Below are 23,618 nucleotides of genomic sequence, written 5' to 3' on the forward strand. Positions count from 1 at the left end.
CAGGTCTAGACCTCGTAAATGACAACAATAAGACATTACTCATGACGTCATAAGACAACCAAGCCAGGAGATAAAAGGAGAAGGTTGGCCATTACTTCCCCTCTCCATAGCATCCATCGCTGATTAGTAAATATGACGTAATACGCTTTAATTTGCTATACTGCACAATGCACACAGAAGGGAACCCTAATGATAGAAGAAAATGATATAATATTGACGCAAGTTAGGAATATAATGGAATTAAATTTTCGGGAAGGGAGCACTATGACCCAGCATTGCGACCTTTTACGATCTATTGCGCTAACCTCAAGCCAGGCGCATTCCCAAACCCACACCGGCTGCTACACTAATGCCCAATTGTATAAACCATTTAATCTTAGATCAGAAGTTAAATTGATCCTTGTTTCAGCTGAACTTGGAATTTTGTGTTGTATAAAGTCTAATCTGAGATTAATTTGTCTCAAACTAAAGTCAACTTTGACTGAAGAAATTTCTCCGATTAAGTTAGATGATCCAAGTTCAGTTATTTCTTTTCTGTTTGAAATATACGAGTGACAGATTGTGCAAATAAAATATCCATTATTATTAATATTAATAGATATGTTAGATACATTTATATATATATTCCTTTCAATTTCTTGTCTTAATACACAAACAATCTTATATTTTATAAGGCTCTATCGTGTTCAGCAGTATCAAATAACATAACCTATAATTATATTATGCTTATAAAAGTCATTAATTATTAATGGATATGATAGGTACATTCATACATTTTCAATTAACTGTATTACTAAACGAAAATTGTCGTTTTATAAAGCTTTATTATATTTAGCAGTATCAAACACCATAACATGATAACAACTCGGAGAAGTCAACCTTCTTCTTATTGTCTGCCATTATTTACATTGCACAAAAAACCAGTGTCTCCAACAGAGTGTACGGAAAGTCGCCAAAAAGTAGTTGTAAAGTCGCTAGATTTCTCATTATCAACAAAGAAAGATTAAATTTTGTCACTATGGGGTGATAAAAAGGTCACTAAATCCCTATTTAAGCAATATAAAAGTTAAAAGAAATTGTTGTTGAAAAAGAGTTAAAGTCGCTAGATTGGCAACACTGAACAAGCCTGTATAACATGGTTCGCGCATCACGTATTTCACCTGTTTATGCGATGTTGCCAAATCCTTTTCACGTGAACTTAGATTGCATTTGAACCAAGGTAATTTAATCGCAGAAAAGTTTTATACAATAGAAGAAGTGTCTGAACTCGGTTCACTTTTCGATCTACGATCAAAGTTGATCTTTAGTCAGGGAGTTTTATACAATCGAGCCTAAGATTCGCTACGTATACCGGGGACAGAACAACTAGAGGCTTCAGTGACGTCACTACAGAAGAACCCACACACAGCAGAATTGTTCGTTGCACTACAAACTGAAAACGTTGACTATCTACTTTCACTGATCCAGCTGCGCTCTCACAATACAATAACGTCTTTCACAAAATGTTTTGCAGCTGAATGGTACCGTATACCTGCTAGTGCGAGAGGAGGGGGTGGCCGGACAGTAAAAGTAACCGTCTCCAAGCTTCTAGATGTTCTGTCCCCAGTATACCTAGGTTTCGAGCAAGCCATCCCACTCGTCCCTAGGCCAGCCCCCTCCGTGCGTCGCCAGCCGCGTTCGGGGAATGCTATGGAATGATGACTACGGCTCGGACAAAGGAGCTGTATCAGAATAAGCATCCTAGGTCCATGCGCTCCCTACCCTCTAGCTAAAACATCAGTGAATGGACAGTATAGCCCTAATTAATGTTTGTAAACAAAACGCAAGGACCAAAGATGCCTATCCTGACACAGTTACTTTATCCGAACCGTAATGTACAGTATTTATTCACACTGCAAATGGGTATATACCCGGTGGCAGTGGTAACTAATTACACTCAATAATGACAATTAATAATAAACACAGCTAATAAAAATGCAATCAATAATAAATTAATAATAATTAATACTAATAATTAATAATAATAATATAATTAATAATAATAACAATGCACAATGCACATGACGAAATGGAGAGATGTTGACGAAATGATGTACAGAAGATGCCTAACATGACGAAATGGGAGAACCCCGAGAAAAATCCAACTGCGACCTCGTCCGTCACAAGTGTCCTATTGATTTTTCAATCACAATCAAATCACCAATCCCTACACAAGACGTCGCGGCCAACAGAACTTCGTATGAAACTTAAAACGAAAGTACGATCTCGTAATCCTAGAAATAAAATATGGTAAACATAGCTTGTGTAACGTCACATAACAAGACTGACTCTATTAGGTTCAATTTATAATATTGATTAAAGCATATAAAAATAACGAACTTAAGAGCGATTTGCTTACGCCTTACGTAAATTACGATCTCGTATCCCAGCAATCACATTATAACAAGATTGAATCTGAGGTTCTGCTGTAATTCATAAAGTGAACTTACTGCGATTTCTTCATGTCAGTTTTAGTTTCATCACTGTTTCGTATCCTTCATACAACATACAGTTATAACATAAATTGTGTTGATGTCACATAAGACCGACTCTACGGTTCAATAATAGGCTATATTATCTATACTAATAATAAATCTGTAGCCAAAATTGTTCTGGTAATTTTCGATTTTCCAAAAATAATTGGTGTTAACATGTATAATTAACTATCCTGAAACCGAAAATCGCTTTTTTATAATTTTTGTTTGTATATCTGTCTGTCTGTCTGGATGTTTGTTACCTTTTCACGCGATAATGCCTGAATGGATTTCGATGAAAATTGTAATATAAATTAAGTTCGTTGTAACTTAGATTTTAGGCTATATGGCATTCAAAATACGTTATTTAAAAGGGGGGTTATAAGGGGACATGAATTAAATAAATCGAAATATCTCGCTTATTATTGCTTTTTGTGAAAAATGTTACATAACAAAAGTTTCTTTAACAATGATTTCCGATAAGTTTTATTCTATGCAAAATTTTGATTGGACTGATATTTAAGGATATACAAAAGGTAAAGGTAAAGGTATCCCCGTAACATGCCATGAAGGCACTTGGGGGGCATGGAGGTAGAGCCCCATGCTTTCCATGACCTCGGCACTAGAATGAGGTGGTGTGGTCGGCACCACGCTCTGACCGCCTTTTACCCCCGGGAAATACCCGGTACTCAATTTTATAGGAGGCTGAGTGAACCTCGGGGCCGTTCTGAAAGTTTGGCAAAGAGAAAAAATCCTGTCACCACCTGGGATCGAACCCCGGACCTTCCAGTCCGTAGCCAGCTGCATTTAAGGATATACAAGACTTTTAAAATAACAATACTATACATTTTCACCGCCGCCTCAGATTATAGCGTTGTTGTTCCTGCAGTAACTCCTATGTGCAAAATATAAAATTTTTGAGTAGGAAGAAAAAACACATTTATTCATTCCATGGCAATGGTACATAGGAGATCGTGAATTCTTACATTTTCGAAAGAAAGAAATATAATTACATATCACTGTTTATGCTGTATCACTATTTCAGTTATTTTAAGGGTTCAGAACTATAATGGGCCAAGCGCCATTTACTGAAGATGCAGAAAACAAGGGTTAAAATTAAGTTATTACCATAATTCAATAGAAACATATAGCAAGTAATATAAAGTATAAACATTAAAACTAAAAGATATGTCAATCTTCATTAAACTGTGGTTGCATGTAATAACAATTAAGAAATACTCGTATGTTAAAGGAATTGTCATTGCACCAAATGAGTGGTCTCTGAATCAAATGATCGCATTTTAATTTTTTAATACAATTTAAATTAAGTAACATATTAAACGACTTAGCCTTCTATCAAACACGAATGTTCCCTGGATCAAATGTCCTATTTTAATTATGTAATTACTTTATATTTATTTCTAACGGGTGCAGCGGAGCGCACGGGTACGGCTAGTTGTAAATAGAACGAGTATAGAATCAAATTAAAAGTCATTTATGTACTGTATGTCAGTTTTAGTATCAGTACAATTTCGTAACCTAGTAAACTACAATAGAGCGTCTCGTTTAGGCATAGTGAAAACGCAAAGAAACTGCAGGTAAAGTGTGAGGGGAGGACGAGCCGTACGATAAACACGAGGGATGCACAAGGTTTTAGTTACAACATTTATCGCGGAGCATTAATTGAAATTACATTTTCCAAAAACACACAAAACAAAAGAACACAAAGTTCATAACGTTATCATATACACATTTTAACAAACAAGCAATTGTAACGTTGAAATAATTACTGTGCTGTATCTGAATAAATTTAACTTTGAGAAGGGATAATTATGTTTAGGAAATAGTGTTGTCACTTCAGACGAATATACTGTAGTTTTGTTAATTCGACAACAGAAGACGGTGTATTACGAGTATGTTATCATACAGAAAATGAAATTCATGACCGTAAAAAAATGCTGCTTGAGAGCAACATCATATAAGTAGCAAAAATTGATTTGTTATATTGAATTAATTCAACGCTACAATTGCTTGTTTGTTAAAATGATAACATTATGCAATTTGTGTTCTTTTGTTTTGTGTGTTTTTTAAATATAATTTAAATTAATGCTCCGCCATAAATCTGCAGTGCCTGGGAAAAGTGACATACGTCAGTTTCCACAAACCTTTTTTGATAATTTATTGACAACTTACACTGGTTTATGTCGATTTGATTTTTTTCTGTATGAATTTATTGTAATGGGAGAAATACTTATGTCTCTTTTTCCAAGCGAGCAGATGTTCCGTAAGTTGTCAATAAATTATCAAAAAAGATTTGTGGAAACTGACTTATGTCACTTTTCCCAAGCACTACAGAAATGTTGTAACTAAAACCTTGTGCATCCCTCGTGTTTATCGTACGGCTCGTCCTCCCCCACACGTTACCTGCACTTTGTTTACGTTTTCACTATGCCTAAACGAGACGCTCTACTGTAGTTAACATAAATTGTGTTAATATCCCAACAAAACCGTACAAACAGAATTAATTTAACAGCGATTTTCTAATGTCGGTTTTAATATTAGACGGTTTCGTAGCCTTGCAACTGCATACAGTTATAATATTTTATGATGACGCCACATTAATAATAATAATAATAATAATAATAATAATAATAATAATAATTTATTTATTTAATCTGGCAGAGCTAAGGCCAGTAGGCCTTCTCTTCCGCCCAGCCAGACTCTAATTCTAATTAAATACATTTGCTTACATAGTTATTACATTAATATCTAGATCATAAAACAACATGAAAGTAAATAATGAAAATTGGATAACTAATGTTAGTGTGACAATAATAAACATTGGTAAGAAATAGTTATAATAATAATAATAATAATAATAATAATAATAATAATAATAATAATAGTATTAGATTCTAAGGTTGAATTGTAATTTAAGACTAATAAGAGGTTCTGGCTAATGTGTATATCTATTATTAGGCAGTACATCTCACTTGAGGATAAGTGTCAGAGGAAGAACAATTGTTTGTATGCATCTGAAGTCTGACTGGTGGAATATGTAGCTAATCGGCGATGTATGCATTGGAGGGGGAAAGGAACTGGTCACCCTACCCCATTATCTTCTGGCCTAGTTGCCTCATAAGTGATGTCTTATTGGTGTTACTTAAGAGTTCAAACCTGTCTTCGGACAGTTGACTAAACAACAAACAACAATGCACATAAAATGAAAGACTAATAACCAGTGGCGTAGCGTCAATGTAAGCTAAAAAGCTCAGCTTCCCCAGTTAATAATAATTTCATAACAAACCTGCAGTTTATGAACAAAATTATTTATTAATTTTAATATAACTTATATTTACGCGTTAAATATTGTGATGCGGTAGCTCAGGATGATTTGTGATGCAGCAGTAAACAAGAAGCCCGCACACACCAGCTTGCAATCCCCTCATTCTTCTGTGTAACCCTACCCGCAGATTTTCCATCTCTTTCTAACAAAACTACCCTGGTCGCAAGGCTCGCAAGAAGCTAGCCGTCGAAAGCTTGGAAGCTAATCTCCAACTCACCTGGCTGAGAACCCGAGAAGATTTATTCTACATCAAACGCCGGGAAAGCCTCAAGTCATACAAGCTAGCTTTAACATTGAAAAACATTTAGTTTCCGAGTTATCCCTTTCGTGCGTTGTGTTTTGTTGAAGTGTTAGTGTGCATTGTGGCTGATATAATAAATAATGAGTGAAATAACTGTTGCTGACACTAATTTACTTGAAATTTTAGGACAATTCCATTATCAAAACTGACTTATGAACAAAAGTGCGATTTAAAAAACAAACGACCGGCTCCCTTGCTATCAATGAAGGACACAACCGTCCACACCTGTGGAGTAACGGCTAGCGCGTCTGACCGCGAAACCAGGTGGCCCGGGTTCGATTCCCGGTCGGGGCAAGTTAGCTGGTTGAGGTTTTTTCCGGGGTTTTCCCTCAACCCAATATGAGCAAATGCTGGGTAACTTTCGGTGCTGGACCCCGGACTCATTTCACCGGCATTATCACCTTCATCTCATTCAGATGCTAAATAACCTAAGCTATTGATAAAGCATCGTAAAATAACCTAAAAAAGGACACAACCAAGACAGACGCATACTTACGTAATTAATTACTAACACTGTATTTATTGACCGTTAATATTGTGATTTCTCTAAATATGACAGAGAGTGAGCTAGTGTTAAATTATACGTATACGTGTCTATTTGTTAGAGATATGTGTAAACCATGAAATCATATTTTACTACGTTCCAACCAATCTTCGGACTCCTGACTGACTATTTACTTTAAGACTATATTTTTCCAATATGTACATGGAAGAGAATTTGAGTTAGCTTCCCCTGCTCAAAATTTCATGCTATGCCACTGCTAATAACGCACATAAAATGAAGTTAACAGCCATTTCCTCATGCCAACACGGTCGCATAATATCCTAAGAATGAACACCCTGTGTCGATGTGTGAAGAGAGGCTGGGAACGCAAACTTTCACCATATTTCGTGGCTATGGGATCGGCGCGCGCAAGTGGGTCAGATGGGAGACAGAGTTCACGGCTACACCGCGAGCTGCTGTGGAATGCGGGAAAAGACTACTCGACTCATATGGAAGAAAGCAGACATTCACCGTTAACCGAATAGATGAGGCCCGACATCATATCCCGGTCAGGTCAATTTGTGGCGCGACGGCCTTGTCAACTGAGTAGCATTTTTATTAGTCAATGGCAGAGGCATTTTTGCAATCACGATAAATGTGAAATGTGTGCAAATCCTGTCAAAATAAGTAATTATGTTTAAAAGCATGTTATATATATATATATAGCCTATATTATTGTAGTTTTTTGATCAGCGATAAAACGAGAAATTGAGTACAATAGTAATATGCGTTACAAGAGCGGTATGTTGAAGTTTTCATGTTCGAGGAAAAGTTTGAAAAAGCGAAACGTAGTTGAGCTTCTTTAATTTCCGAGAATTGAAAGAAAACATACCGCTCGTGTATCGTACATTATTTTGTGCGAAGATCGTTTATTACATACCTGAAAGAGGAATTTCTAATTAGTTGCAATGAAATCTCCATCTTGGTTTCTGTTCAATGACGGCAAATTTGCAAAACAAAAATATCTATCTTCAACATTGTTGCTTTAAAATGTTTTCTGTGTTTACTATACTCCAGCAGGCCGTTATATACGTCTGTCTTTTTTCCCCCAGTCTATAAATGCGAACTTAAAACAAACAGCAAGGTAATGTAATGATTTAGAGTTTACTTAATTTTTGCATATATTTAAAAACAATAATTAACAGTGCAATTTAGGTGAAATTGCAGTGGTAAGTTTCCAATTAATAATTATTACTATATTGAACGTCTCTAAAAATAATATGTTAAAAGCCTAAAGCAGTAAAATCAATATGTCACTTAAGCGGTAAGAAGAGGGAAATTGTTATGTTATTGTGGTTTTTGGGAATACTGAATGTGGAATTTTAGACTTTCCGCGGATTGGTTTTGTGCGGAAACCAAGCAAATACGCACGATCTCGCACAAAATCCTTTACTGCTTCATTTAGAATTCGCAAGTTTATCTTCTGTATTTTTCTTCCTATGACGATATCACGTCCCTGGAATTCGTTACCTAACGACGTCAGGGACTGCCGGACTTTATCACAATTCAAAATTAAATTGGAAAATTTTGTCTTGTTTAATGCTTTTTAGGTATTGCTAGAAGTGTTGATTTGTGTTTTTTACTCTAGATTAAAATCGCAAGTTTCTCGTTTATGTTAGTTAATTAGTTAGGATACAATTAACTATACTTAATCACTCATTTAAAGTTTGTGTGACTGCAACCTGCGTATATTTTTGTGTGACTTTACTTTGTTTATAGTGTCCCCCCCTTTTATTTCTGTTATTGCATTTGTATTTCTGGTGGTGTGGAAGAGAAGGCCTGATGGCCTTAACTACACCAGAATAAATAAATAAATAAATAAATGCTCTTCGTCTTATTTGCATATCTTCATTCCATACTGCTCACAGCTGTCATTTTGCTCCAGTAGAATACCCTTTAGTATCATTTCCTCTTCTGCTAACAACGCCATATCATCAGCAAATCTTATGCACTTTATTCTTCTTCCTCCTACTATCACTCCTCTCATGTTCTGAAAACAGTTCTTTACTAAATCCTCCAAGTAAATGTTGAACAGGATAGGTGATAAAGGACATCCTTGACGTAGGCCTACTTTTTTATTTTATTGGGTTATTTTACGACGCTGTATCAACATCTAGGTTATTTAGCGTCTGAATGATATGAAGGTGATAATGCCGGTGAAATGAGTCCGGGGTCCAGCACAGAAAGTTACCCAGCATTTGCTCGTATTGGGTTGAGGGAAAACCCCGGAAAAAACCTCAACCAGGTAACTTGCCCCGACCGGGATTCGAACCCGGGCCACCTGGTTTCGCAGCCAGACGCGCTGACCGTTAATCCACAGGTGTGGACACGTAGGCCTACTCATCTCCATTATTATTATTATTATTATTATTATTATAGAGGATATTTCATAGTAGCCTAATAAACATCATCACAATAGTCATTAATTCCGTTGTCGTCATCCACACCAATATGTTCACGGTAGTAACAGCGAAGCAGTCCGGTTCCTGGAAAGGTCCATTTCGTGCCCTCCTGATAGTACATTTTGGAGAAGAGAAGGCCCATTGACTTTTACATTCTCTTTATACGAAATATACGGAGAAAATATTGTGATGCTAGTTTCCGATTTTCCGGACTACCTATACATTTTCAGCATCTATGGCACCGAAAAAGCGGTTTTGGCTGCCTCCAAATTCGTACATGACCTTTTCTTCTATTCTTTCCGTGAGCACTTCGTAACATGGTACTTCATAGTTCTATTCTAAATACCTTGCTTTGTAATATTACGTAAAAAGTTCTCGACAATAGCGCGATTGGTGCTACGAGCTGTAATTTCTGTGAACCTTTGTGCAAAAATTATACGACGTCTAGACCAAAGTTTTTCTTACGTTACTGGATATAGTGTCGTATAAACAGACCACCCTTTTCGTTCAATGTTGGTTGGCTGCCAAATAAAATTGGAACAATTTTTCCCTTTAAATTATTCAAGTCTGCTTCACAGGAAGCTATATCTGCAAGTCAGATTTGATAATACCGGTATATACGTTACTATATACGTTAACATAAAACCACAATTCAAGTCACACAGAGTTTGTGTGCACTCAAAAGTTGGGTTTCTGGCGTCCTGCCAGCCCACTTGAGGTGTGTGGATATAAAGGAAAAAATGAGACGGTGTCGGGTGTAGTTCGTGAGTAGCTCAGTCGGTAGAGCGTTGGTGCGCTAAGCCAAAGATCCCGGGATCGATACTCGGCCCCGGAACAATTGAAATTATTCAAGTCTGCTTCACTGAGAGCTATAGGCCTACCTGAAAGCCAGAGTTGCATAAAATTGGAGTATTTTTATAAGCAACATGTCCAAATTCCTTGATGATAATGGTAGTTTAGATGCTTTAGAAGAACAATGTGATGGTTTTGATTCGGGAGGAGAAGACAATGATGCAGATTATATTCCATTAGATTCAAGACCAGAAAAATAACTACCATTTGACATTTCCTTCAACAGATAGGTCGCTTTCAATGAACGATGCAGTATTTGTGCAGGAAGTAACACCAGCGGCAAAAGACTAAATAACTGAAAGACATATTTCTAAAAAAAAAAAAAAAAAAAAATAGCAGCCACAGAAAAGAAGATTAACCCGACAAAAGTCTATAAAGTCTGTTCGGGTCAAGGCAAAGCAAGGAGAAAAGGAATAGATTTGATTATAGGCCTATGTTTCTATGCTTACCAGAGAGCTAAAAAAAAAACCCTTACAAAAGTGTATTAGGGCATAATGTCTCTGATGACATTTTTCGCAATTCTTCTTCCTAAGTAAATTTCCATGCTTGTGAATAAACGTATAACTAAGCTCGTAATGTTTCATTTTACTTAATCAATATCGAAAACATTAAATGGCTTAGCTGCGACGTAGGCCTATTATACCACGATCATGTGGTAACAGAAATTATATGGCCGATAAGTCTTCAAAAAGTTTCTATAATAGAAATTATCATGCCTTCAATCAATATTTGGAAACAACAAATTTGGGGTTAAAGAATTGATTTTCAAAATAAATGTATCTTTAGCAGTTACGAAAATGCAACAAAAATTATACTGTATTTCTCCCTTAGATTAACCTAACCCTGACTGTTACAGAAATAGAACAAAATAAAAGGACTGCATTTTCCTATGAAAATTTTACTTTTCTGGCGACAAGTAGGATATGTATTTTCAGACAATATGCCTATATAACTTCTTGCCAAATAATTTCGGAGCTCGAAAGAACACCAAACCAATAATTCAGAATGGCTCTTCCTTAAAGAATCAGTAATCATTAGTAAAAGAAACCTATCATAGTAGCCTATACGGTTTCACAAATTTCCTTTTAATAGTCTGTTTTCATAATACTGCTAGTTACTGTCAATATTATATACCATATACGTAGACTCTCATTATAAACGCAAACCCATTTTAACATTTCAAACACAAATGCCGATTTTGTACCTTTGAAATGTGTTGTAGATACTTAACATCAGGCAAATTGAGTATTTTCTCTAGGGGAGGGGAGGGAAACTGAAATTTGAATTGTCGATAAAAATATTATCCATAATAATAAAATTAGTGGCAGTGTTGGCCGACTCTTGTAGGTGCAGCGCTCAAATTATAAAATATTAAAGAAGAAACTATAATCGTTATGTACAACATTAGTAGACCTAAGTTGTAAGCCCAGCACCCTCCTCTCCCGTCAACGTGAACAAAAACCATGTAATAATTATTTCTTATGAGAGTTGAATTATAGAAGTAGGACTAACATGTCGAAAAATTCTTCTCTGATACGGTATAAGATGTGCTGAAAACGCGTCTCCGCGAAAATCTAGGTAGGCTATCACTTCTTTGTTAACACAAAAAGAAAAATCGATATTATCTCAAAGAATTTTAATGTAAATGTCACGGTACGATATGCCTCAGTCATCAGATGTAATATTATGTGAACTGCCATATTATTGTGTAGAGTGTTTTGTTCGAGCGTGTTCTTCCTTCCGACAAACCTGCGACGCAGACAGCAAGCATCGCCCAATGCCCTGCCCTCCACTGAACAGATGGGAGGCCAGTATATCCCCTTCCGAAACGGAACATGGAAATGATTCGGACAGGCCTTATGTAACGTTAATAACATTCCACATTGTTATCTACAATGCAGTACGTTAAAAGAGACCTTGACAACAGTATAATACCCATTACTCTTGGCAACAATTGTTATACAATAGAAGGGCTAACTTTCTGCTTCAACGTGAGTTTTGAGAACTCCTGTCAGGCAGAATTTCTCCTAATTTGTTCGAGTTCCTGCAACTCCAATACCCGTTGTTTATTAATATTTTGAATTATATCAGACAATATTTTTAATAATAATCTTAGTAGCGTAAATGGATTGTGAAACAATTATCGGTAAGGGATTCAACTGTCAATTTACTTTGTTCTCGTATATGGTTTGAGGCATCACTGGAAATAGAAGGGTAACAGATGACGGCGGCATAATTACTGAGAGTTGAAACAGAGAAAACGGATCGGAATAGCAGACATGATGCTACTTTCAGTCTGACAGTAGGGAAACAGGGCTAAACTAATATACTCGATGGATTATTCCGGGGACTGTTTAACTTGATCTCAATAATGCATACTATATGGTACTTTTATGGAAACGCTTACCATGGCATTTTATTGTCTTTAATGATTCATAAAGATACACTACATATATCTCCCATATTGTAATCTTGCCTTTATAAACTGATAACGCCAATGAACTTAAACAAATACCACGTCGGTTAGATAATGTTTTCGACGCTAGTCACCCTGAACTGATAGTGAGAAACCGATTATTCTCAAAACAAAATCTGGGAAACTGTGTGACGGAAGTGTCAGCTGGAAACATTCGCTGAACGGTCGTTGTTCAGCGTGAATAATTGTCTTCACTTACAAAATACCTCGCATGACATGCTTGGTAGAGTATTACAAACAAACTTACCCTGATGATGGCGAAATTAGTATCCTTCTTGTTCAGGTCATCCTTATTCTTCGTCGATGTCAGCTTTTCTGTCGCATTCATTGTTGAGACATTGTTAACCTCATCTCACTCTTTCCTGCGTATAAAAAACCCGCGAAAGCACTAAACACACACAATCACGGCACGAGTCCAAGAAACGCCTATCTCACTCCCCAATCGCTTTACACTCGTGCCACGGCCTCAAGCAACAAACAAAACAACACGACAACGCTTCCGACTTCTACCAACAGAGGCGACTACTGTTGCACATGCGCAGAGACAGCTGCCCAAGCTGCCTAATGACGTGATGCTGCGCGAGAACTAGGTGCCACGGTGAGTTCCGTAAATTCCCTGAAGCCGTAGAATTGTATTACAAATTACGATGGAATTTATTCGCAATCATTAACTACACTCTTGCAACACAAGTCCTTAACGCATTAACTCGTCTCCTATAGTACTAACAGTGGTGGTAGCTCGGCGTTTTTTATTTACTACCTATTCAGTTCGCGTATTGTGATAATCGCTCAGCAAAAGGAAGACTGCTCCCTAAATTGATAGACTTTCGGAATTAATTTTATCATTTTTTTTATTTCTCACTCTGTTTTATTCTAAAACTGACACCAGTCTGCATGGTACAAACAGCAAGTTACTTTTTTTTTTGCTGCATTTAGATTGGCAACAGGCCATGATTGTTTGGCCAAACACTTGCATAGAATTGGAATATATCAGTCCCCTAACTGTCCATTGTGCAACTCAAACCAAGAAATGAATTCGGAACACCTCAAAATCTGTGCTTCAGTGGCTGGCCATGATAATATCTTTGAAAAATATTGGAGTGCAAGAGTTCAAATAACTTTATTGTCAAACTCCTGGCATTAGAAAACAACAACTTTTTTTTAATGAGTTAGACTTAGGGTGCTATGCATACACATTTCGCTAACCCGCGCTACGAGCGTGCTAAACTAGCCCGCGCTACGAGCGTGCTAAACTAGCCCGTGCTACGAGCGTGCTAAACTAGCCCGGCTATCGACTGATTATTTCTACAGGATTCATATCATATTGTATCATATATCGCTAACACTGATTTATGAATACCAAAAATGTTAGTTCGCTGATCATCCACCGGAAGCCCGTGCTAAGAATGTCTATGAATATGCCCTAAAAGATAATGGTGGAGGTGTTACAGAAACCCCTCTTTCCTTAGCCCATGTCCCATTGAATATATTTATAATATTAAATATCAGAACAGACTGGCATAAGGTACATTTTCAATCTGAAAACTATCTAGAAATGAAAAAAACATTACTCTAAATTTGAACAAATTAAAACAAAAACAATGGTACACTAAGAAAAGCTGTAAATTGTATTTTTTTTTTACCTCTGGGAACCATTCTATAAAGCAGTTTCACACAATTCACGTCGTTTTAAGGTGCTAACCGTTATAAAAACGTAATGAATACGTATTTTCATACCTATCTTTGAGTCTCTTTCAGCATTTCACTTAATTTTTTACTTAACATCACCATTTACAGCATATAATTTAATCCAAATTCTTTTTGCATTCGGGCTTGGGACTGGCTTTGGAGGAACTGACCTTTTGTCATTTTAAATTTTGTCTTGGGACTCTTTTCATCAAAAATCCATTTTCCTCAGCCAAGTTTGACCTGGGTCAGGACATATTTAAGCATGGTAAACAGCAGACTATTGATGCACGTCATATTCTGTATTCAATAGTGAAGTTGAATTATTTCAAGACATTTCTTATAGGGCTGGAAATAGTAATGAAAAAGTGTTCAATGCTTGAAATAACCATTGCTTTTATTTACTGTCACAATAACATTAGTTAGACAACAAAGCTGTTAATGAGGTTGCCGGTGTCCACATGACTGGGGATGGTGTGGTGCTTGGCATCCACAAAGCAGACACGGACGGTTTTCTTGAAGAATTGCGTCAGCCCACAGCTGTCCTTAACGACCCCTGAGGGGCGCACTAGAAGCACGTCGCCATCCAGCAGTGTGCCAGGGTGCTGATGCTGCAGGACTGCTTCCACGCGATCCTTCAGGGCAGTGAGTGCCACTTTCGCGCGAGAAATATCTTCAGGAGGTGCGTCTTGCAGGGCATGGGTGAGTCGGGTGTCCCAGTCAGGCAGGGCTCGCAGCTCCTCCTGCAGGTGAGTTCCCTGCAGTAGCCGGCACAGCAGGTTCATCTGCAACTTCTCACCTTCTCCCAGAGGCTGCAGCATGGCCACCATTGTCTCCGGTGCCCCATCCAGCAGCATTACTCTGGTCTCCTCTCCTCGGGATTCCAACTCTTTAGCCAGCATCAATGTAAGGACGCCGCCCCATGACACACCCACCAAGTTATATGGGCCCTTTGCCTGGGCCTGCTGTATACACTGCAAAAAAAGAGAATACTCATAATTTAAAAAGCACTAAAGAGACAAATATACAGTGATTCAAACATCACTACAGTGACAGCTGTAGTACAATGATTCATGCAACACTACAATGACGACAGTACAGTACCGTAATTCAGATTATGAAGGTTTAACTCTTAATATGATGCAAGGTGTATCCTCACTAGAAGTTCCTTAGTTCGCTGCTTTGTGGACCAAGTGTGCTGACTGCACGAGATCAATGGGAATGATGGGGAAAAACTGGTTATAGGCTAAGTGTTGCCAATCTGACAATTTGAAACATTATGAATACCAATTATTTACAGAATTTGTCAGTTTTATAATATTGATATCATTATTATTATTATCATTTATTATTTACCAATGCTGGATACTTGATCGTTCATCATTCACTATGGTTGTGTTACTAATTTACCGACAAAGTCATTACCCAGGTGCGCCATAGGAGGCTGGTCTATGCTACACTCACGAAGAGATAAGATAATGATGGAGATATCCTGGGATGACACAGGGAAACCAGAGCTCCCGAAGAAAAACTCTGTGTTACCTAGACTACAGGTTTGCTCAACACAAGTTATAAATAGAGGGTACATCAAGGCTCGAACCCAGGTCTACAGGATTATAAGTCCAGCAATATTATTGAGCTTATAGTTATTTTTGTACAGTCGATTTACGATTTCAGCCGGAGATGAAGTAACCAAATTAGGCATACTTGTTCAGCTGGTCAGCAATTAGACTTTGGCAATCCTGTTACATTTGAATCTAATAAACCCAGACCGTTGTTGTAAACAGATCAGATAGCAGAGAGAATGTGTTGTCAACTGTTTTCAGTTTAATGTTCAACCATTATACTCATATGCATATGTTAAATCAAAAACCATGTGTGGTCTGCATGTGGTGGTTAAACATTTCATTCAATCTGATAAATCATTATGCGCTTCTTTGGAGGGTAGGCCTATATGAAAAATACTACAAGTACTAATAATCAGGGGCGTATATTGCGGATGTTCAAGGTGTGCGCTGGACACCCTATAAATTCGGTAATCTCATTTTTTATTTTAAGTTGTTTTATATAATGCAACAATAATTTTAATTTATCACAATTTAAATGCGTGGTAATCTCATTGGAAGTTGACGTATATAGTTCAAGACTAATTTTAATTCATTACCATTTAAATATTTTTAATGCCTGCTGGTTGAATGTGCAAACCATCCCCAGAACGGCTTTCGTTTTATAACGTACGCTCTGCCTGACGAAGTGGGATGAGTTCTGGTCTGGTTGTCCTGTCCGTACAAAAGAACATCCCCTGCTGAGAGTTACTGCTATAATTCTCTATGTGCGCAAGGTGGCATGGTGGGGATACTTGCTTCTCTCAAGCTCGCAGGTCATCCTGTATACAGGCAGCTCAACTTGTCAATTGTAGCGTTACAAAATATTGTGTTTGACATGTGTGTTTACTGTTTGTGTGAGTGAATTTACTGTGTTTAGGTTTTACTAGGGTTCATAGTTGTGTGCCAGCGCAGGTGAACAATTTAAATTACTTATTTAATGATAATAGCATTTGCAAATGTAAAAGATCTTTTGCAAAAGCCATTCTCTTCTCGCCCACTAGGAGAGAAATTACATATAGTGAATAAGGGTAGACCTACCCTGCCGCTTCCGAATTTAGTGCAACAATATAAAACAAAAAGCGAACAATATACTAGACATTTTTCTATTTCACAATATGAAATTGTAGAATAGTTAGCGGGTTGTGGAACTTCAAACAGGTTATTTGCTGGTCATGGTTATTGTTTGATCATAAATAATGCAATTTTGAATAACGTTATTTGTAGTTGCCTCCTTTCTCCGGCATTTGCAGGGCAGTCATTGAAACAAGGTGATTAATTTTTAAGAAGTTGTGGTGCGAGTACTTTGAATAATATTTAAATGTCATTTTCTTTTAATTTTATGTCATTTTTTATTAGTTTAAGGGCATTTTAATGATCATTTTAAGTAGATTTTTAGGTCATCAACATCCGCCCCATAGTTATTATTTATAACTAATACTAAATTATATATTAAAAATGGCAGTTAATGTTGACCCGATATTTCACTTAGGCTTATAATAATTGTGCGACATAGACCAACTATATATTTATAACAGAACACCCAAACTCCAGGTTCAGCATACGCCACTGCTAATAATGTTGGTATAATGGACACCTGTAATGTTGATCGGGCTTCATAACATGAAATGTATTTCCGATTTTTGCCACCATTGACTGCAGCATTTGCTTATATATTCGTATTTCAATAGTCTCTTAAAAGTATAGATTCAGTTAGAGGTATAATATATTATTTGTCTGTGATGCAGACTATAAAAAAATATATATAGTAGTGTCGTACAATGTTAAACATGAGAGGAGAAATGAAAATATTACAAACTTCGCCTTATTACATAGACATCCAAGAATAGGTAGAAGGAAAGCATGCAAACTAAAATAACCGAATTCGTTGAAAACTGGTAAGAGACCTTAGGTTCAATTCATATTTGCTGAGTTTCTATAGAACCAAAGCTCACTTTGCGGAAGGTCTGCCATGTTTGTTCAGCCTTTTCCCTTATGTTCGGTATCTTTTTCCTTAGCTCCTCCCCTCAATGCCTCTTTATGATAAGGATCTAGGTATTGGTAATGAAATCATTTATTTTTATGAACTTATGCAACTTATTTTATATTGTGTATTCATGTTATAATATTTCCATCATTTGTGTTTGTATAGTCACACATCTACTGTTGCCGAGAAACTGTAATTTATTTCAATATTACCTGAAGATATAAATTATATTTTCTGTCTGTAGCTGGCATAGTAAACACTGTCATGTATTTTTAAAAGAGATTTGATTTACTTACATGTAGCCTATATTTCTGTGGATGTTAATCATATCTTTGCATTAAAAGTTATCTGTACTTACAACTATATAAAACTACACAAGAAACTATACAGTGATTTAGACTACATTGAGGAATATACACTGATTGAGCCTAAACTACAATGAGGACTATACAATGATTCAAACTACACCACAGTGACGACTGTACAGTAACTCAGATGACGTTACAGTGAGAACTATATAGTGATTCAGTCGACATTACGTGACTGTACAGTAACTCAGATGACGTTACAGTGAGAACTATATAGTGATTCAGTCACAGTGATTCAGTCGACATTACGTGACTGTACAGTAACTCAGATGACGTTACATTGAGAACTATATAGTGATTCAGTTGACATTACATGACTGTACAGTAACTCATGACGTTACAGTGAGAACTGTATAGTGATTCAGTCGACATTACATGACTGTACAGTAACTTAGAAGACAATATGGTGAGAACTGTACTGGATTCAAACTACACTACAATGGGAACTGTAAAGTGATTCAGTCGACAATGAAGTAGCCTTATTGTACAGTAATTCAGATGACACTATATTGAAAAATGTACAATGAATCAGGCAACACTAAAGTAAGGACTATACAGTAATTGAGACCACAATACAATGAAGGACTGTATAATGATTCAGACTGCAGTACAGTAATTAAAATGTTGGTAAAATAATTCATACAACACTTACCTTCGCCAGTGCTGCAGCTGCGTGTGACAGAGATGTGCATGACTTTGGCAGTTTGACACATAGGGTTGGATACATGATCTGCCGTGCAAGGGGCTCTAGTTCCTCAGCTGGAACACCCTGTAGCCCGGGTACAAGGAAAACAGGTGGAATGTCTTTTACATAGGCACAGCCAGGGCTCAAGGAAGGCAACTCTTGTAAGCAGTACGTAGAGCAGTTTTCAATATCCTCGCCGAACTTTACCATGTCCTCTAGAGATACTGGCATGAAGGCATCGAGCGATTTAAGTGAGAAGTCTGTAACAAAGGCAAATAATTTCGTAGCCATCAGATTGTTGGAGGCTTTAGATCGTTGTTGAAAATACTATATTTCAGCTATGACAGAATTCTTCCATCCAGCTGACCATCACTCATTTTAAATCATTTAGAATGTTTACATAAATGAATTTAAAATGTTCTATATAGTAATTTTACACTATTATTCAATCAGCTATACCACGAGGGCTAATAATGGCTTGCAGACCATAGCTTGAAAAAAATGCTGACTTAGGAGAAAGGGTGTATATAAAAGGGAATATTTTTACAGACCTGTCTTGACGTCGGCATTGCGGCTCTGCTGCGTCACCATGACTACAGGACCAACGTTCTTGGTGAGCATGGCATCCAACACATGCAGGGATCGCCTCAGGTTCTGGTACTTGGGCCAGTGCACAGCGAGTGCTGGCAGGCCGGCCCTGTGCCGTGCCTCACAAGTGTTCCAGCTACCTTCTGACAAGAAACATACGAAGTGCTCCAGAGAGTTCAGATTACGCGATGCTACGTCTAGCTGCGACACTGTCGCTGTAGTGACACCGTTATCGTGACCTGACGGTTCCTGCAATCAGTGTGACAAACTTTGTTCAGTCTGCCATTACATTTCGATCAGACTTAGTTCTACACATTTTCAAGAGTGAACACAGCACTTGTGGAATTAATATGCAGAACATAGTGTGTTCATAAAGGCCGAATTAGTGAATACCAAATTAAAAAGTTAAAATCAAAAGTATTTATATCACTCGAGTTCATATAATAACTACAATAGATTTTTGCTTACGTAAGATTACAAAGGAATGAGGAAACAAAATTATAGACAAAGGAACAAACCATATCTTTTTTTTATACCAATAAGAATAAAATACTCATCACAAGAGATATCCACAATGGAAGATATGAGATATACTGGTCTCAAAGTACAAAAATAAGTTGTAGACACGTTACTCAAACCAGAAGTCTCTTATACTTCTAGATAGGAAGCCCTACAACTGACTGGTATACAAATATATCTATACAAAGTTCACCTTGTGCAATAAACAAAAATTGTTTTCTTGTCTTAATTTAACTTCATTTGAATTCCATGAAAGCGAGGAGGCAATAAAGGACTTAGGTGGGTTAGTGTTCATCCAAGTTGACCTATTGCTCATTACTTTCATTATTGTTATACGTTTCTTAGCAATTACTGCACAGCCTTTCTCACCAATATGTATAAGCAAACTATGTTTAAGCGTAAATTTGATCATGTTCATTCAGTTTTAGCCTCATATTATTCATTTTTGTTTAAGGTACCGGTATAAGTTTTGAATAAAAATGAATCATATTAAACCAGTACAAGTGTTTAGTATTACAAATGTTTGCCTTGACTAGTAATACTGGGTGTTCATTTCAAAGTGTGTCATGACGTCACTGTTGTTGAGTCACCGATTTGAAGCGAGTTTCAGCTTATATGTCAGAGAAGCTGCCTATTATTCAAGGCGTTCTTCAATCTGAACTTGAGAACATGTACGGTATAACTTGAACGTCGTAGCAACAGATGGCGGTCTGTACTGTCTGTGTGCTACCATAACCTCTTTCGAACTGTGTTTTGCGCTGGCAAGACGTACACAGGGTATTTGTTATCATCGGTTGCGTACGGTAATATTCCACAACACAAATCAAATACTCCGTGTCCATGTTGACCGTCGAAGTTAATGTCAACAAATACGTAAGTAATCGTCTTAACCCTCTCCCCATATCCCGACAGTACGTATTTCCAAACAGTTCACATTCCTGCCACTACCGGCGTTATCGTACGCATCGGTACGTACTCTTCAGAATGAACGCCGTACTTGCTAGGCAACTTCTCTGCCTCCTAGGTAATACACCTTTGCGGAAGTGTAGGGATATTGAATTCTCTAGGCTCATCGGCTAGCCACATGACGGCATACAGCGAGCCATGACACACTTTGAACTGAACACCCAGTAGTCTATTCCTGAAGCAATTTTATTCGTCCACTCTTCCCCCAAATTAAAAATGATGGCACTACCATTGATCTACTTCAAAAGTTATAATGGAAAACAAAAACATAAGTGGAAACTATTTCAGTTCCTGGGCCACAGACCCAGGATGTCAGAAAGCTATAAAAATATCCTTAACATATTAATAAAATATGTCCTAAAATCTACAGCCTAATGATGAAAATACAAAAGCTATGATCTAGCAAATATCAAACAAGCAAAGCAACAAGTAGAAGTCTTTTGCTGAAGAATATAATACTCTTCTACTATGATCATTATTTATCTCATATCAATGTATCATTAATAAACTCTAAAGCTTGTAGTCGCAACTTGACTTGCACACAGTAGGATATACAGCTAGCATTATGAGACATCACTCACAGCAGGCAGGATAAAGATGGCTCCTATGTCTACTCCTATGGCAGAGGCTGCCGCTTGCAGCACATTGGTAGCATTGCTGCTTGTTGTGGGTGCAGGAGTGGACACCAGCACCACGTGGGCATTGTGGCACAGGCGCAGCAAGCTGATGCGGTGTGTCACCTGACTGGGCACCGCCTTGGAGCGTAATGCGAGCACCACATGCTGTGCCCCTCGCTGTACCAGCCACTCTGTCACATCCACGCACTGCTCTGCCTTACCACCTGAGAGCAACATAGCAACATCATACGTATGTGTGTGTTACCTGTCTCGTTTGGAGAGGAATTAATAAGCATTTTATATGGCAGTACTACTGCTACTGTTATTATTATTATTATTATTATTATTATTATTATTATTATTGTTGTTGTTGTTGTTGTTATTATTATTATTATTATTATTATTATTATTATTATTATTATTATTATTATTATTATTATTATTATTATTATTATTATTATTATTATGAGTTTAACTGCAAATGTTTTAATTGTTGCAGTCTATTTGCCAGACGTTAAGATCTTGATTATTTATTTTATTTTTTGTAAGGTCATTAAGGATGATATATTGATTGGTGAATCCTTCTTAAGCAATATCAGTCTTTGAATTTCGACCAAAGTATTAAGATTTAAAAAAATTTTCTACACTAGAAACTCAAAATCTCTCTTTCTAGTCTGCAGATTTTACATGCTACATCCTCCTCCATATGCTTTTCTTTACTTTTTGTAATGTCCATATACAATATGTGTTCTACAAACAGCTTTCTTTTCTTCAGAATGTTATTAAGAGTAAAAGTACTTCTAGTAATATGGAAAATGTTGCTGAAGAAAGCTTTCTGTCGGTGAACAGCACTCTACCAGCTCTACTGTGCAAAATATGGAAGAGAGAGGAAGCAAAAGGAAGAGAGTAGAAGAAGTGTCTCCCGACTTTGAACATCTAATTAATGTGCTACAAAGTAATATGGAAAAGCTAGAAGAATGAGAAAAGTCAAGCGAAGAAGATGATGATCGGTTGTTTCTATTAAGCTTATCACTTCTCATCAGTCTTATTATAAATATTCCGGAACATTTACGTTTTGGTGTGCGCATGCAAGTCATGCAAATTATTGACAGTGCCACAAAAATAAATGTTCCTTACCACTTCAACAGTTTCCCCCAGCAACAATTCAGTCCGCAGTACCAATATCCTCAAAATTATAGTTTGACCCTACTACAACCTGTCATAAACTTAACTCAAGTTGCTTCCCCTGACGGAAACACATCTCAAAACAGCTGTGAATCTGAAATCGAGAGAATTTTCTAGGACTAGAAATGTACGATATTCAAAAAATTTGTTTGTGAAATTATTAAATCATATTATGTATTAAAATTTAATAATCAATGCAATCAGAATTCTATTGCCTAAATGTGACTACAGGCTTTTCACTGGTGGTATACTGTCTCTCATATTTGTATCCACACCGATCAAATGATCCTTTAGAGATTCCAATAACTCGTCGAAAGATAGGTACTACGCTCATGTGTATGAAAGTGAAAGTGAAAAACTTGTCTGGATTATGCCGAAGATCAAAGTACAGAGTACGAAATGTACCTTTTCTTGACCTGTCTTGTAAAAGTGAGTGAATCCAAAATTTTCTATTTCTCCGATTTCGGAAATTACGTAACCGTGTGTACAGATAAATAGCAAGTGTCTGTTTCTTCCACCTTCATTCTGAGAAGACTGCATGAACATAAATGTCACGCCACTAAGAGAAGCACCACCAAAGACACTGGTGCTTCGCGTGAAATAAGTTAAATATTAGGGAACTCATCAGCCATGCTGATGAAGGGAGACGAACTCGTGAGAACAGTCGAACTGGCATTTTAGTGTTTAGTCATATTTAGTCATATAACAAGAATGTCAAATTTTGAAAACGTACATACGGAAAAAGAAATCGTGTGACAGAACAAGGGAAAACTTTAGACGTAAATTTCCTGCCCACCCAGATCCGTGTAGAAAAACAATACTAAATAATAGTGATTTAGTGTTTAGTCTTACAACAGGGATGTCAAAATTTGAAAACGTACAGTAGTGGCAAAAAAACCGGACCGACCCTTGTAGCTGATTTCAGAGTCTTGTTCACTCCAGAGCACGACAGACTGGTAACTAAGACTTTCGTGGTTCG

At 37.0% G+C, this 23,618-nt stretch overlaps 2 protein-coding genes across 3 annotated transcripts in view; both read right to left on the reverse strand.

Moving 5' to 3' along the window:
* The window catches only part of Rhp (GTP-Rho-binding protein rhophilin), a 287,147-nt gene extending 274,120 nt beyond the window's left edge, over positions 1-13,027 (reverse strand). The window contains exon 1 of the mRNA XM_069831455.1: positions 12,682-13,027. Coding sequence (XP_069687556.1) covers positions 12,682-12,762 — 81 coding nt within the window. The 5' untranslated portion in view covers positions 12,763-13,027. The remainder of the gene's footprint in view (positions 1-12,681) is intronic.
* Positions 13,028-14,283: 1,256 nt separating this feature from the next.
* LOC138703526 (fatty acid synthase-like) overlaps positions 14,284-23,618 on the reverse strand; it is a 75,255-nt gene continuing 65,920 nt past the window's right edge. For both annotated transcript variants that reach the window (XM_069831451.1, XM_069831450.1), the window contains exons 28-31: positions 21,419-21,678; positions 19,316-19,601; positions 18,732-19,024; positions 14,284-15,094 (exon numbers count right to left, since the gene is read on the reverse strand). In XM_069831451.1, the coding sequence (XP_069687552.1) occupies positions 14,543-15,094; positions 18,732-19,024; positions 19,316-19,601; positions 21,419-21,678 (1,391 nt within the window). In that variant the 3' untranslated portion in view covers positions 14,284-14,542. The remainder of the gene's footprint in view (positions 15,095-18,731; positions 19,025-19,315; positions 19,602-21,418; positions 21,679-23,618) is intronic.

This window comes from Periplaneta americana, chromosome 7 (assembly GCF_040183065.1).
Source record: "Periplaneta americana isolate PAMFEO1 chromosome 7, P.americana_PAMFEO1_priV1, whole genome shotgun sequence".
In the NCBI taxonomy this organism is placed as follows: Eukaryota; Metazoa; Arthropoda; class Insecta; order Blattodea; family Blattidae; genus Periplaneta; species Periplaneta americana.